Source organism: Musca domestica, unplaced genomic scaffold, assembly GCF_030504385.1.
Source record: "Musca domestica strain aabys unplaced genomic scaffold, Musca_domestica.polishedcontigs.V.1.1 2, whole genome shotgun sequence".
NCBI lineage: Eukaryota > Metazoa > Arthropoda > Insecta > Diptera > Muscidae > Musca > Musca domestica.
In genome coordinates, this window is record NW_026712249.1 from 41,305,246 (window position 1) to 41,320,824 (window position 15,579).

At 35.6% G+C, this 15,579-nt stretch overlaps 1 protein-coding gene across 2 annotated transcripts in view; it reads left to right on the forward strand.

Annotated features, from left to right (window-relative positions):
- LOC101889562 (furin-like protease 2) overlaps nt 1-15,579 on the forward strand; it is a 472,277-nt gene that overhangs the window by 323,790 nt on the left and 132,908 nt on the right. For both annotated transcript variants that reach the window (XM_059122172.1, XM_059122173.1), the window contains exon 2: nt 7,871-9,649. In XM_059122172.1, the coding sequence (XP_058978155.1) occupies nt 8,396-9,649 (1,254 nt within the window). In that variant the 5' untranslated portion in view covers nt 7,871-8,395. The remainder of the gene's footprint in view (nt 1-7,870; nt 9,650-15,579) is intronic.

Below are 15,579 nucleotides of genomic sequence, written 5' to 3' on the forward strand. Positions count from 1 at the left end.
AATTGCGAGAAGGTATCGGTTTCATGAAGAATCGGCGACTTAGGAATAGAGATAAAAACTAAAAAAAAATATAAAAAATTGAGGAGCCATATACAAATACAGAGTGAGATAAAAAACTGCAACAAAGTCAAACGCCATAATTTTTATATATTTTTTTAATTTTATTAAATGAAAGAAAAAATGTCGGAAATAGCATCAAATTTCAGAATAAGTTTAGATTTTTTCGAATTGGTCACCTTTGGCACGAATAATGGCCTTCAAATAGCCAATGAAACCGTCACATGCTGCCCGAATGTTGCTCTGCGGTATTTTGGTCCATTCCCGGCGAAGTGCTTGCTTGAGATGATCGGCACTTTGGTATTTTTTAGTGCCAATCTTCCTTTCCAAAATACTCCAGACATAATAGTCCAACGGATTGGTATCCGGAAATTTTGGTGCCCATTGTTCGCTGGAAATGAAGCGAGGAACTTGATTTTGTAACCATTCCTGGGTGGCGCGTGTTGAGTGCGATGCTGAGTCCTGGTGGAATGTCCAAGGTCTGAGGCCAAAATGTTTGCGTGGCAAAGGTGGTTCTGGTGGCCAACCGAAGGTGCACATTTTCAATTGAACTCTTTGGCAAGTAAACACGATTGTTTTGTTTGTTTACTAACTGCTGGACAACGAAAGTTTTCTCATCGGAGAAAACCAAATTCGGCAGTTCACCACTTTCAGCCAAGCGCAGCAATTCTTTAGGTCTTTTGAGTCTATTTTTTTTCTATTGTGGTGTAAGTTCTTGCACTTTTTGGAATTTCAATGGTTTACATCCCCCACAAGTAATCAAAATCTTAGTATCCATATTGAATAACCAAAACGATCTCTTCATATTTCACACATCCCATTATTTATACTAACAAAAGATCTGTTGGTAAGATGAGATGTATCCTTCTGATACCTACCCCACGAAGGTTCAACATTTTGAATATCAATGATGCTTATAAAACGCGAAATTTACATTTGATTCCATCCAGACGTGGCAAATCTCAATATTTTCATCAACACAAGATTTGTTATAAAGATGGTAGAGATCGGACCATTCCTTCTGGTACCTCTCCCACTAAGGGTCAATGTTTTGAATAACCAAAACGATCATAAAATATGAAATGAGCATCCGATTCTCTTCATTTTTCACACATCCCATTGTTTCTACTAACAAAAGATCTGTTGTGAAGATGGGATGTATCGGTCTACCCCTTATGTTACCTCCCCCATGACGGGTCACACTTTTGAATATCCATGAAGCTCATAAAACGCGACATTATCAGTTAATTCCATTCAGACTGGGCAAATCTCAATATTTCCATCAACACCAAATTTGTTATAAATATGGTAGAGCTCGAGCCATTCCTTCTGGTACCTCCCCCACAGAGGGTCAAAGTTTTGAATAACCAAAACAATTATAAAATTCGAAGTAAGCATCCGGTTCTCTACAAATTTCATACATGTTATTAGTTATACTAACACAAGATTTGCTGTGAAGATGGAATATATCGGCGCTCCTTCTGGTACTTCCTCCAAAAAGGGTTCAAAATGTTGAAAAATGAAACGCTCATAAAACGCTAGGTAAATATCCAATTCTCTTCAAATTTCACACATATAAAATTTTTACTAGGACAAAATCTGTAGTGATGATGGAACCTCTCCCAATACTTATATCTGTCATAACTTGTAAAACAAGTAGAATTTATGAGTCCGTAAAAAAATTGGATATAAATGTTCGATTTCCTTTAAATTTTTCACATACCAATATTTTTATCTGTATTTTATGAAGTGGAATAGTTCGGTCCGCTATATCTGGTACCTCAGCATATTTCGACATTTTCGAAAAATTTGCACATTTGCACAAGTAGACAGTAAAGTCCAAATATGGCACGTTATAATATTTGTGCCAGACTTAGGTCAGACACTGCTTCGGAACCTACCCCATAAAGGGTCAACAGTGTGAATAATCTTAACTCAAGGTTGGGGGTATACATTTGCCGGTGAGACCTACTGATACAATTTAACTTGTTATTATTCGGGTTAACAATTTTCTTATGTTCCCTAACTTCCAATATTTCTTCCCAGACATAAGCTGATTTTGTAGTTTTCAAAATAGATATTTGAAAAGTCTTTAGAAGGTCAACAATATACATAAGAGTATTAGCTGTTACTGTTCGTGGAAAAATGTTTTACTGTGAGATATCTTTTCTCTTGAAAACTCTTTGAAAATTCTTGCAATTTGTAATGAAGGCAAAGGGGGCAGAAGGTGACCAGACCTAACTTATTACTGGGCTTTTAATATTCTAGGAAAACAGCAATAAAGCCCTTTTTCACAATCTCTGTACCCATTCCCATATGTGGAGCAAACAACATTCCATTTGAGTCAATTTTCTTTGAATGCCTTTGAGTTTTCCTCAAGGCATTTAACACAATTTGCATTTAAATTTATGCATTCGAACTCTTTTATCTTACAATGTGAATACACATTTTTTTCTTGCTTTTGAATTTCTACGTCAATTCTAGTTCATCATCATCACATAACAAGGTCCTAGAACTCTTTTATCGAATATTAGTTCCCTTGGGGTACAAACAAAGAATTTAATGGACTTTAACGCATTTCATATGCAAAAATACTCTTTTTGTTTGGGCAATAGCCTCTCTCTCTCTTTTTTTTCTTGTTATCTACATGGGTTATTGGAAATTTTCTGATTGTAGGAATAGTAAATTTGAATTGAAATTTTGAATTGAAATGAAGCCATGTCCGTCTGTCTGTCCATCTGTCTGTCTGTTGCAGGTCCACGTCTTCGTATAGCCCCCATATAACGGTACCTCCCGATATTCGGTATTTTGATGATTTTAGCGACATTATTCACCGGAATTGTTTTAAATTTGGTATTTGAAGTTCGAAATAAATACTACAGCATGAGGCAGAAATTTTTCGATGCAGGTCCACGTCTTCGTATAGCCCCCATGTAACGGTACCACCCGATATTCGGTATTTTGATGATTTTAGCGACATTATTCACCGGAATTGTTTCAAATTTGTTATTTTAGATTCGTAATGGATACTACAGCCTATGACAGAAAATTGTCTGTGTAGGTCCATGTCTTCGTATAGCGCCCATATAACGGTACCTCCCAAAATTCGGTATTTTGATGATTTTAGCGTCATTATTCACCGCAATTGCTTCAAATTACGTATTTAGAGTTCGTAATGGGAACTACAGTCTGTGACAGAAAATTGCCTATGCAGGTCCAGGTCTTCGTATAGGCCCCATTTATCAGTACCTCCCTATTTTCGGTATTTTGACGAGTTAGATACAATACCCACCGAAATTGTTTGAGATATCGTATTTGACGTTAGTAATGGATGCTGCAGCCTGTGACATAAAATTGTCTATGCTGGTCCAGGTCTTCGCACAGTTCCGATATAACGGCACCTCCCTATATATGATGATTACGGCTACATTTTTCACCGGATTTTTTCAAGAAAATTGTCTATGCAGGTCTAGGTCTTCGTATAGACCCCATATATCAGTACCTTCCTTATATTCGGTATTTTGACGTTTTTAGGTACAATATTCAGCTAAATTGTATGTATTTGAAGTTCCTAATAAGTACTACAACCTGTGGCAGAAAATTGTCTATGCAAGTCCAGGTCTTCGTTTCGATATAAGGGTACTCCCATATATTCGGTATTTTGATGATTTCGGCTACATTTTTCATATTTGAATATTGAAATGGCTTATGACAAAAGTTGCCTTTGCAGGTCCACGTCTTTGTAAAGACGCCAATATAATGGCTATATTTGGTATTTTTAAATTTTTAACGGATTTTTTTTTTGTTTTTGAAATTTCCAAATTCGTTCCAAATCATGGAGGGTATTCAAAGTTCGGCCCGGGCGAAGTTGCTGCTTTTTTACTTGTTCATACTCAATTACAAGGTCCTTGGTTTAATTATTTTTTAGTTACTACCAATTTAATTGAATACTACGGAGCGTATACTTATTAACATCTTGTATACGCACCACTCATTTCACTTCAAAACAGATGCATATAACAGTTAATCATAAATTATTATTTTAAAGTAGTCTACGTTTTCTAACATTTAAGAATATCCACAATCCTTAAATTTTCTCAATATCTGACATCATTGTATCATTCTGCATTCTATGACCTTCAAATATCCCGTATGTGTATATATTTATTTTTCTCATTCTCCTTTCGTATACCAAAAATTTAATACAATATAAATCACATGAATTGTATTGAATTTATATCCCTCTGTTCTGTTCTGTTTTTTTTTTCGTTTAATTCCCCAACTTAATGCCAATGGCTCTTCGGAGAATTTCCGCATTATTATATGATTTATCGGCAATTAATCATTTATTTGTGAATATATTTTTTTTTTGTGTGAGAGAATACATGTGGGTATGTGTAATGGGGGAATTTAATAATTTATGAAATGGAATATTGCCTTGAACTGAAAATTCAATTAAAAAGATTTGTCATACTCAAGTCACTTGTCAATTTGAATTTTTCATAATTCGGAAAGAAGAAAAAACTATATGCTTTAAAATTCGGTAATGTAAAAATTATATTGGGAATCTACAGAAAATATGGAAGCATGTCATAACCTGCAGGTGCTTCTGATGACACTATTAGTATGTGGCCTAAATTCGAAATCGATTAATAAGAGATGTGCTTTAATGCTAACTCATCTATCTACATATACAAACGAGTAGTGAAATAATTGACTGGCTTATTAAGTGAAAATCAACACCTCGACGAAACGGCTAAAGCTACAATCCTGGTGCGTAGGCTGGGTTTTGAAAATCGTACAAAAAGGGTACGAAAAGTACTAAAAATTGTATTGGACAAACATACTGATGTGGAATTTGGAAATTTGGAATAAAAGCCACTGATAGATAGTAGGATAGATGTATCAAAGGGTTTTTGGAAATTCGTACTTAAAGGTTACGAAAACTTTAAATTCGGTAATGAGTTTGGAGTAAGACACATGGAGGTTTTGGAAACGTGTACTAAGAATGTGAACTGTACTAAATGGTACTAAATTTGTAACAATTTGGTTAGGTTAAACATATAAAGCTGAAATTATGAAATTTTGTATTGGAGTTCCTGTTGTGTATGTGTACTGCAAGTGGTATTAGGGTCACTGTTCATGTGTAGCCTGGACCTATGGAGGTGATTTCGGAAATGATTGTACGAAAAGTTCTGAATGGTGCTATTGGGAGAAGAGATAGGTATAAAAATCTGAAATATGATATTTAGATTACCGATGGTATTTGTGTTTGAGATTTGGCGGAGGTTTGGAAATGCGTCCTATATTTGTACGAAAAGTACTAAATCGTAATAAATTTGGTATTGGGTGAAGGAATAAGGCTTGGAACCACAAGTTTGTTATTGAGGCCTCTGTTCGTATCTGGAATTGAGATATAAAGGTGGTTTAAGTAATATTCACTATAATTGTACGAAATTTAGTAATTAATAGTACTAAATTTTATATTGGGTGAAGGAATAGAACTGAAATCCTGAAATTGTCTGTGGTTTAGATATAAAGGTGGTTTTGGTAATATATACCATAATTGCTCAAAAAGTACTGAGAGGTACTAAATTGATATTGGGTGTAGGAATAGAGCAGAAATCCTAAATTTGATATAGATGTCACTGTCCCTGACTGCTGATGGTATTTGATGATACATTACTGATGGTATCTGCGATTTGGTGGTGATTTGGAAATACTTCCTATATTTGTACGAAAAGTACTAAATGGTACTAAGTTAGATATTAGGTGAAGGAATATGGCTGGAATCCCCAAACTTGATATTGAGGGCTCTGTTGGTATATGTGACTTGAAAATGGAGGTGATTTTGAAATGTGTACCACAATTGTACGAAAAATACAAAATAATACTAAATATCTGTATTCGTGAGGGGTTAGGCCTGGAATACTCAAATCTTAAAGTGAGGTCTATGTTGGTGTCTGGAATTGAAATAAAGAGGTGGTTTTGGAAAATTGTACTATAATTGTACGAAGAGTGCATCGTAGTACTAAATTTGGAAATGAGTGAAGGTATATAGTTGAAATCCTGAAAATTGATATGGATGCCAGTGTTGGTGTATGTGGTAATTATATGGAGGTCATTTTGCAAATATGTACTAAAATTATACAAAGAGTACTAAATAGTACTTAGTTTCGCATTGTTTGAAAGAATAAGGCTAAGATTCTGAAATTGCATACGTATGTCACTGTTGAGGGTGTGGATGAGAAGAGGAACTGGTCTTTGATATGCGTATCATAATTCCACTAAATGGTACTAAATTTGGTAGAAGAAGAAATTACGGAGCTGAAATCCTAAATTTAAACTTCAAAATGAAAGATTTTAAAGTCCTTTTGGTATAAATGTAACCATTTCCATATTTTTCCAAAAAAGAAAAAACCTGAATAATTTAAAACAAATCTTGAAAGTCTAAGCACTCTGTTTTGAATAAGAAATGGTTGTCAAACTGAACAAATTGTGCCTTTTGGAGATTATTTCATGCAAATGTTGACAGCGACTGCTCCTCAAATGAGCTCCTTTGTAAGCGGTGTTTTTTAAGCCCGATAGAACTTGAAATTGTAAAAAATAACACAAAAAATTAAATTTTAATCAAAATTATTTTATTCGAAAGATCAATACCTGGCATTATCATTTGAAAATGATTTCGGGCATATGGGCACCGCGGCTGTTCTTGACGACGTCCAATTTTTGGCCACTTTTTCGAGCACTGCTGGCCATATGTCACGAATAACATGAACAATGCTGGCCTCCAAGGTGTCAATTGTTGCTGGTTTATCAGCATAAACCAGTGACTTCACGTAGCCCCACAGGAAATAATCGAGAAATGTCAAATCGCACGACCTTGGAGGCCAATTGAAATCAACTTATCGCCAAATTTTGATTTCAATAAGTCGATGATTGCGTTCGTCGAAAACCACATCTCCTCCGGATCAATGTCATCCATATTTTTTAAACAGAAAATCATTGATCATGGTGCGGTAACGATCTCCATTGACCGTAACGCGAGCTCCGGCCTCATTTTTGAAGAAATAAGGTCCGATGATTCCACCAGTGTGAAAACCGTACCATACGGTGCATTTTTCTGGATGAAATGGAGTCTGTAGGGTCTCTTGTGAATTGGTCTCACACCATATGCGGCAATTTTGCTTATTATCAAACTCGTTAAACCAAAAATGCGCCTCATCGTTGAAAACAATTTTGCGATAAAACCATCATTTGCCTACTGCTCTAGAGCCTGATTTTCAAATTAAATTTGTATAATTTCGTAGCGTTGTTCAAGCGTGAGTCTATTCATGATGATTTGTCAGAGTATACTGAAACAAATAAAAAAAAAGTTTCAACAAAATTTAATTTTTTGTCTTACTTTTTACAATTTAAAGTTCTATCTAGCTTAAAAAACACCCTTTATTTATGTCATTTTTGTTGTCCTTGGCTCTAAATCGGAAAGATTTTCCAAAATATATAACTGTACACCATGACGTATAAGCAACGCCATCGATAATACGACATATATGGCATTGAGTACAGAGAAACACAGCAATATTTGTTTGAACTCAGAAGCCCGTCAGAGGCTTTCATGCAAATGAGTTTTCCTTAAATAATATTATGAATTATGTTATATATGTTATGGCATTAATCATATTAATCTCCTTTTTTATAAATATTCTGGAATTTAAGCACAATTATTAAAGATTTTTTAATTTTTTGTCCGCTTAATGTATTTTTTCCTAGCACTAATTTGTCTCTCCTTTTTATCTCTCTTTCTTTCCAGCAAAATGATAATTTAAATTGTGCAAAGGAAAAATCAAAATAATAACACCCTGAAATATCAACACATATTCATCACCTCTACATATATATCGTCATCGTTGTATTTGTTTTTGTGTGGAAATTATTTTTTTATCGAATAAATCGTACGCATGTTGTCGCCAATGTCAGCAGCAACATTAAGAACATTTTTAACAAACTCTAGAACTATATCAACAGCACCAACAACAACAACAACGACCCTAACATCAAAATCTATACAAATGAACTTTAATCAAAATTTTTCAAAATTTGATTAAAACTTGAAATTAATTTTCTTTACATCCCCTCAACATCTCCCCATCCACGAAAGAGCCGATTCGAAAAGGGAGCACTATTCAGCAAGTTTTTCGTGTGATTGCAAAATTGGTTTTATAGTCCTGGAACGCGAATTGCACCCATCCAACCCATCACCCTCTCTCTCTTCATATCTTGTGCGACAACAAAAATAACACGTCCACCATAACTTATCCCAGAAATCTATCCAACTATGAATTTATATCATAATCCAAACAACGATGATGAATGTGACAATTCAATATCATCTCAATGTGAAATCAACACCGAAAATGTCACTTCCAACACCGCCGTTGCCGTAGCCACTACCACCAACAGCTTCTCCACAATTCCCTCACACATTTGGCAATGCGAAGATGAGCAACTGACAACAGCAACAAATGTGAATTTCCGAAATGGCAAACTATCATCACAGAGTCAGGCGTTGAAACGACAAGCCAAAACTGTCAGTATGAGTTGGGCTCTGTCCTCGTCGTCATCATCGCCATCATCATCAATGACAGAGGGGGATGTGACACCACACAATGGGAATGCTGGTGATGCTGCTTCGACAGTTTCTCGTAAATTGTATCACAGTAATACCTGCCCGGAAGAAAAGAAATTGCCAGTGAATCGAGCAGCCACAGCCACAACAGCAGCAGCAGCATCATATATCCATCAAACCCAAAAGTGGCGCGAAAGACCCCGGGGGCGATATCCAGCAACCAGCAAGCGTAAGAGCAACAGCAGTAGCATCAGCAGCTGCAGCAGCCCATCGAAACCAGTGATATGGAATCTATTCAATTTTGGCAAAATGCACCACCACTTGCATCGTCGACCACAGCCAACAACCACCACACTCACACAATTGTGTAAATATTTCCTAGTGATGTTAGTTATATTGCCCAGCGTATTGGCTGTGCCCAGCCTTGAGCTACAGCAGCAGCAACAACCTAATGCATTGCCTTCCAGTCAAGGTAAATTTGTAAAGACCAACAATGGAGCCACCACCTCAACCACCGGTAATAAAGTAACAACGACATCAACAGCAGCGGCAGCGGCAGGGGCAGCAGCAATTAGTCAACATGTAAATAGTAGCAATAATCAGCAGAATAGCAACAACAACAACAATAGTGACAACGACCTGTACATAACCTCAAATGCTATGAATGCTACCAATTCGGCTGTTAAGATAATCCTAAATGATTATAGCGATGCCTTCTCGCAAATTATCAATAATGAAAACGAACAGCAGCAGCAGCAACAGCTGCACTCTGGCCATCAGAATTCCACAAGTCCCGATGATTATTTATTCGATTTTCATGACGATTTGCTGGACAGTTTCCGTGGCACCCACAGTCTGCCCCGCCAGCCCATGTATACGAATGAATTTGCTGTGCATATTCCCGCCGGACCCGAAATGGCCGATATAATTGCAAATAAATACGGCTTTACCAATATGGGTCAGGTAAGTTTCGAAAATGCAATTTAAAATTTAAAACTAAAAATAAAATAAATTAGTATTGAAATCCAATCAAAATGAGTTTAAAAAAAATCCCCTGGAATTGGGTAGGTGAATGTTTTGCATAATTAATATGTTTAAATTGGAATGTGCAACTAATTGGAATGTGAATATGTATGTAGAGATGTTATGTAGTAGTAGTAGTAAAAACTTCTTTATTGAATAAATATTTTCAAATACAGTATGACATTAATAGATATTAAGAAGTTGATATTGGGATTGCGACAATGTTTTTAAAACGTCTGTCGCCTAGTTTAATAAATTCAAAGTTTTTCTTTTTTAGATAAAAGTGTTTAGTTAAATTCATTTATCAAAAGCTGCCTGTATTTATAGCTGACTTCAATGTAGTTTGTTAAGTCATTCCAGCCACTTTCTTCTTCGCCATTGAGTATCTTGATTATTTCCTCTTCATCAAGCGTTGGCTTTCTGAATGATCTCATTCTGAATTCTCGTAATACGGGACAAATTCCTAGAAAGTGCTGCATCGTTTCTACTTCCCGCATATTACAAAGCTTGCATTCTCTATTTCGGTCTCCTTGGTCAAATCTGTTATATTCCAGAGGTATCATACCGCTACGCGCTTTAAAGATGCAAATGATTTTCTCTTCAGAGTACTTATCATTTAAATAGAGATGGCCAATATTTGTTTTTAGATGTCTATAAATTCGTTGACTCTGGCTATTTTCTTTTTTCCGTATATTTTCATTGTGGAATTGTAACTTTATGCATTTTATAATATCCTGACAGAAAGTAAACCAGTTGTTTTGAGAGGACATTACATGCGACCATTCCAAACTAAATGATTCAGCCAGTACCTTCAATTCCTTGGCCCAAAAAGTGTTCTTGCGATATATGAGTTGTGTAAGTTTTTGAGGAAGCCTGTTTTCAGAATATTGAAACAGAGTTTTTCCGAGATAGTTGAGGTGTAGCCCCAGTGTATATATTTGAGTATCTTCAACATCCGTTTCCAGCATCAAAATGTGGTTTGGAGTAAATCTAGGAACTCTCAATATTCGTTTAAGAAAGAATCTCAATAATGTGTTAGACTCTTCGAAGTAAGTGAATCCCCAGACCTGGGCAGCATATGTTTGTATGGATCTACAAACTGCTAAAAACAGCTTCCATTTTGCGTTCATATTTATGTCTGCTTTACCAATAAATTGTTTCCATGTCGAGTTTATAGCATTTTTTGCCTCTTTATTCCGATTTTGTACGTGTTTTAGGAACTTCATTTTTGGTGTGAACGTCACGCCTAAATACTTAAATTCATTTGAAATTTTGATTTCTCTGCCATTATACATCCATTTTTCATGTTTGCTTAGTTTCCCTCCGTTTCTAAAGACCATTATTTCCGATTTGGATAAGTTTACTTCTAGGCACCAAATTTTGCAGTATGTTTCCACTTTATCTATCATTTTTTGGAGTATTGCAATATCATCAGCAAGAAGCACAATATCATCTGCGTACAAAAGACTTCTGATATTGATATTGTCCACGAAAAGTCCACCACCAATATGCTCGTGCAGATCGTTTATATAAAGTGCAAATAATAACGGTGACAATAGACAACCTTGTTTTACACCTTTTGTAGTTGGAAAGAAATCTGAAAGCTCTCTTCCATTCCATACTGCCGATTGGGTGTTATTGTATATTCTTTCTATTAATGTGACCATTTTGTATGAAATTCCCATTCTAAACAGCTTATAAATAAGTGCTTGTCTTGATATGTTATCAAATGCTGCTTTGAAATCGATGAAAAATGAGTATACTTTTTTCTTTTCTGCTAATTTGAGTTCGACAATAGAGGCAAGATTGTATATGTTGTCAACTGTAGAGTAGTTTCTACGAAAACCAGCTTGATATTCGTTCAAAATTTCATGTTTTTCAACCCAATTGTAGAGCCGTTCATTAATTATCCCCATAAAAATTTTTGCCGCACAGTTCATGAACGAGATTCCTCTATAATTAGATGGCTCATTAAAATCTCCTTTTTTATGTATCGGAAAAATTACCGTTTTTGTGAAAGAGGTATCAATATTTGTGCTCGAAAATATGTTATTATATACATTCAACAATTGAGTATGTAGTTGTTCTGTGCCATTTATATAAAATTCGTATGGAATCCTGTCTTCTCCGGGAGCTTTATTTCTTTTCACACATGCAAATATTTTTTCCAGTTCGGACATAATTATTGGTGTGTCCAAATCAACATCTTCCTTATATGTAGGCGCATAGTAAATGAGTGTGGATTCTTCGGAATTATTTAAGAGACTTGAATAATAGCATTTAAAGATTTCTGGGGTTATATTTATCCCTACGAAGTTGCTTTCATTTCGAAGTTCTCTTGCCATTTTCCACCATTCTCCTGCGTTTCGTATGCTGTTTAGATTATTGCTGATTGATTTATAATATGCAGATTTACTTATATTACATATGTTTTTGTATTGGATTTGTGCGGCTGAATACCTTCTTTTGTCATCCAGATCTCCAGTTCTTCTATATATTTTGAGCAAATTAAAACTGTTTAAACGAGCTTTGTTGCATGTATTATTGTACCATTTTTGTTTTGCTTGAAATGTCGGCTTGTTTGAATATTGTGTGGGATATGACCTTGAAATCGCCTTACATATTGCCTCCAGGCATGACTGTGTTGTTTCTTGGATTACTTCCAAATTTATGTTCAATCTTCGTTGGTAGTTATTCTTATTATTCTCTTTCCAGATGAGTTTTGGCAGTAATGACATCTTTTCTTCTGTTTGCGAATAGGATCCAATATTTATCCTTACTAGAATCGGGAAATGATCAGACCATACCTTATCCTCCACTCTAAATTCTACAATTCTTTCTAGAACTTCCTTAGATACTGCACATAAGTCATTCACAGAATCGCCTAATGTTGATATGTATGTGAGATCTCCTTCCTTATCGCCTTTTGTTATTCCGTTTAATATAAGCATATTGTAATCATCACAAAGCTGTATGAATTTTGAACCTTTTTGATTAACTATTTTGTCTTTTGATTTCCTTAAATCATATCCTGAGTAGAACTTTTTCCGGTATATATCTCCGATACTCTGATTCACTTCTCCAATTCTCGCATTGAGATCTCCTATTACTATCTGATTTGAGATGTCCGCGGTTTGAAATATTTGGCTCAGTTTTCTAAAATCGTGATCCCAAGTAGATGGCCTGAGGTATTGGGGTATAAGTGTATATACTTGTTCCTTATATTGTAATTTTATAATGAGCTTGTCATCTGTATGGATAATTTCGTATGAGACACCCATATCAATCATTTCTTGTTTGATGCCTATTATTATTCCACCAATTGCTCTTCCAAACCTATGGACCCTTATAGCAGGCTCGAAAACTAATTGATATCCGATAAAATATGTCTTGGCTCTTTCCATTTTTCCACTTTCTAAATGTGTTTCCAATAATAAAAATACTTCATATTGTGTTATATATTGAAAAAACGTTGGGTATAGATATTTATTTTCTAGACCATTTATGTTATATGATAGTATGGATATGCTATGTAGATGCTGTAATTTGGCTACATCCACATTTCAATTTTTATTCAACTTTTTCTGATTCGAGATAATCTCTACATATAAAATCTGCAACAATTATTCAAAATTAAAAAAATATGTCCCAAGTCGTATTTGAATTTATTCACGAGCGGAGTCGTGATTAAATTTGCGTTCTGATCGATTTTGAGTGGATTTTACTCCCACTCTTAAACGAACGATGCAGAATCGCTCTAATTCGAGTGAAATGGTAAAATAAAGCATGCCCAATTTTTTCTACTTCCAAGTAATATTAACAAAAAATTTTATGAAAATTTCAAGTCAGTCCAAAATAAAAATTCAAAAATTCGCGCCTCATCTGAATCGTTGGGCGTAATTAATAATTAAACTTAGCAACCTAAATTATACGCATAAAATAGAATTATTGAGCAAAAGGCGTTGGCGGTGATAGATTTAATAACCTGTCGGTAGATCAAGAGGCCCACTTCTCGGGAAAGGCCTTCCCTCATCCTCAAGATTCGACTGTGTCGGAAATACAGTCCTTTGGCCTTAAACAGGACGTAGTTAATATGACGAATGCAGTTGAACCTCTCCTGAAATACTACCCCTAACTATCTCATGTTATCCAAGAAAGCGGCTGAGACCTCCAAAAATAGGGTGTACTATGCCCAGCCAACCAAGGAATGCTGTAGCCCAACATTTCCCTACGTTCAAGTATCGCTGGTGCACCTATTGACCGACTTAGCAAGAGGCAGAGGCCAGGAAGAGGCTGCTGGTACGCACGATTACTCTCGAAGCGGGTTTCCAGTCCGGACTTGATACATCGTAACATTATTATCAAATTTAAATCGAGTTCGAAGATGGGCAATATCGGTCTACTCCTTCTGGTACCTCCCCCACGAAAGGAAAAAAATTTCACGGAAAAAAATTTTGTGCAAGGTTTTCAAATTCTAATAATTTTTCTGTTCTAGGTCAAGTGCGAAAATGGGTAATATCTGTTAACTCCATTTAGTACCTCCCCGAGAAAGGATCACAGGAAGAATAAAAACATTTTGTACATCTCAGTATTTCTGCCAACACAAGATCTGTTATGAAGAACGGATAGAACGGACCACTTATATCTCTGAATGGAAAAATAAGCATCCGATTCCTTTCAAACTCGGTACATCTCAATGTTTCTGTCAACACAAAATCTGACATGAAGATGAAATTTATCGGATCTCTCCTTCTCGTACCTCACTCATAAGAGGTCGTGAGTTTGAATAAACGTGAAATGTGAAATAAACATCCGATTCATACAAAATTTCACACACTCCATTATTTCTACTAACAGAAGACCTGTTATGAATATGGAATATATCGGCCCACTTGCTGTGGCAAATAGGCATTCGATTATTTTCAAATATCACTCAATTCAATATTTTTCTAAAGCGAGATCTGGTGTAAAGATAATAGATATCGGCCTAGCCCTTCTTGTGCCTCCCCCGACACGGGATACAATTTTCAATACTAAAATGTAAAACAAGTCAGCAATTTTTTTCAAACTTGGTACGTCTATAAATATTTCTCTCAAGCAGAACTCTGAATATGGAATTTATTGTCCCACTCCTCCCACTTCGGTCGACTATATCAGGTACCTCACGCACGTATCAACAATATTCAAATGTGAAACTTAAAAAATCTATATAGGGAGGTATTATTATACCAAAATGTGGACCTGCACATACAATTTTCTGCCTTAGGCTGCAGTATCCATTAAGAAACTCCAAATACCAAATTTGAAACAATTCCGGTGTATAATGTCGCAAAAATCATCAAAATTCCCAATATCGGGAGGTACTGTTATATGGGAGGTACGAAAACGTGGACCAGCACAGGCATTTTTTTTTGGTCTGTAGTATTCATTAGGAACTTCAAATACCAAATTTAAAATAATTCCGGTTAATAATTTCACTAAAATCATCAAAATTCCGAATATCGGGAGGTACCCTTATATGGGGGCTACACCAAAACATGGACCTACATGGCCCATTTTCAATACCAAAAGACGTGCAGACATAATATACAGACATAATTTGAGTAAAATTTTATCAACCAACTTCATTTTATTCGGAAGCTGGAGTGACTTTCACAAACGGGCAGACGGACGGACAACACTAAATCGACAGAGAATATTATGCTGACCAAGAATACATATACTTTGTGGGGTCTAAAATGTATATTTCGAGGTGCTTCAAACAGAATGCCAAACTTAATATATCCTCCATACTATGGTGGAGGGTATAAAAATCTACAACGTACTCCGCACCGTACCTCGAAATATAACCCCACAAAGTAAATATATTC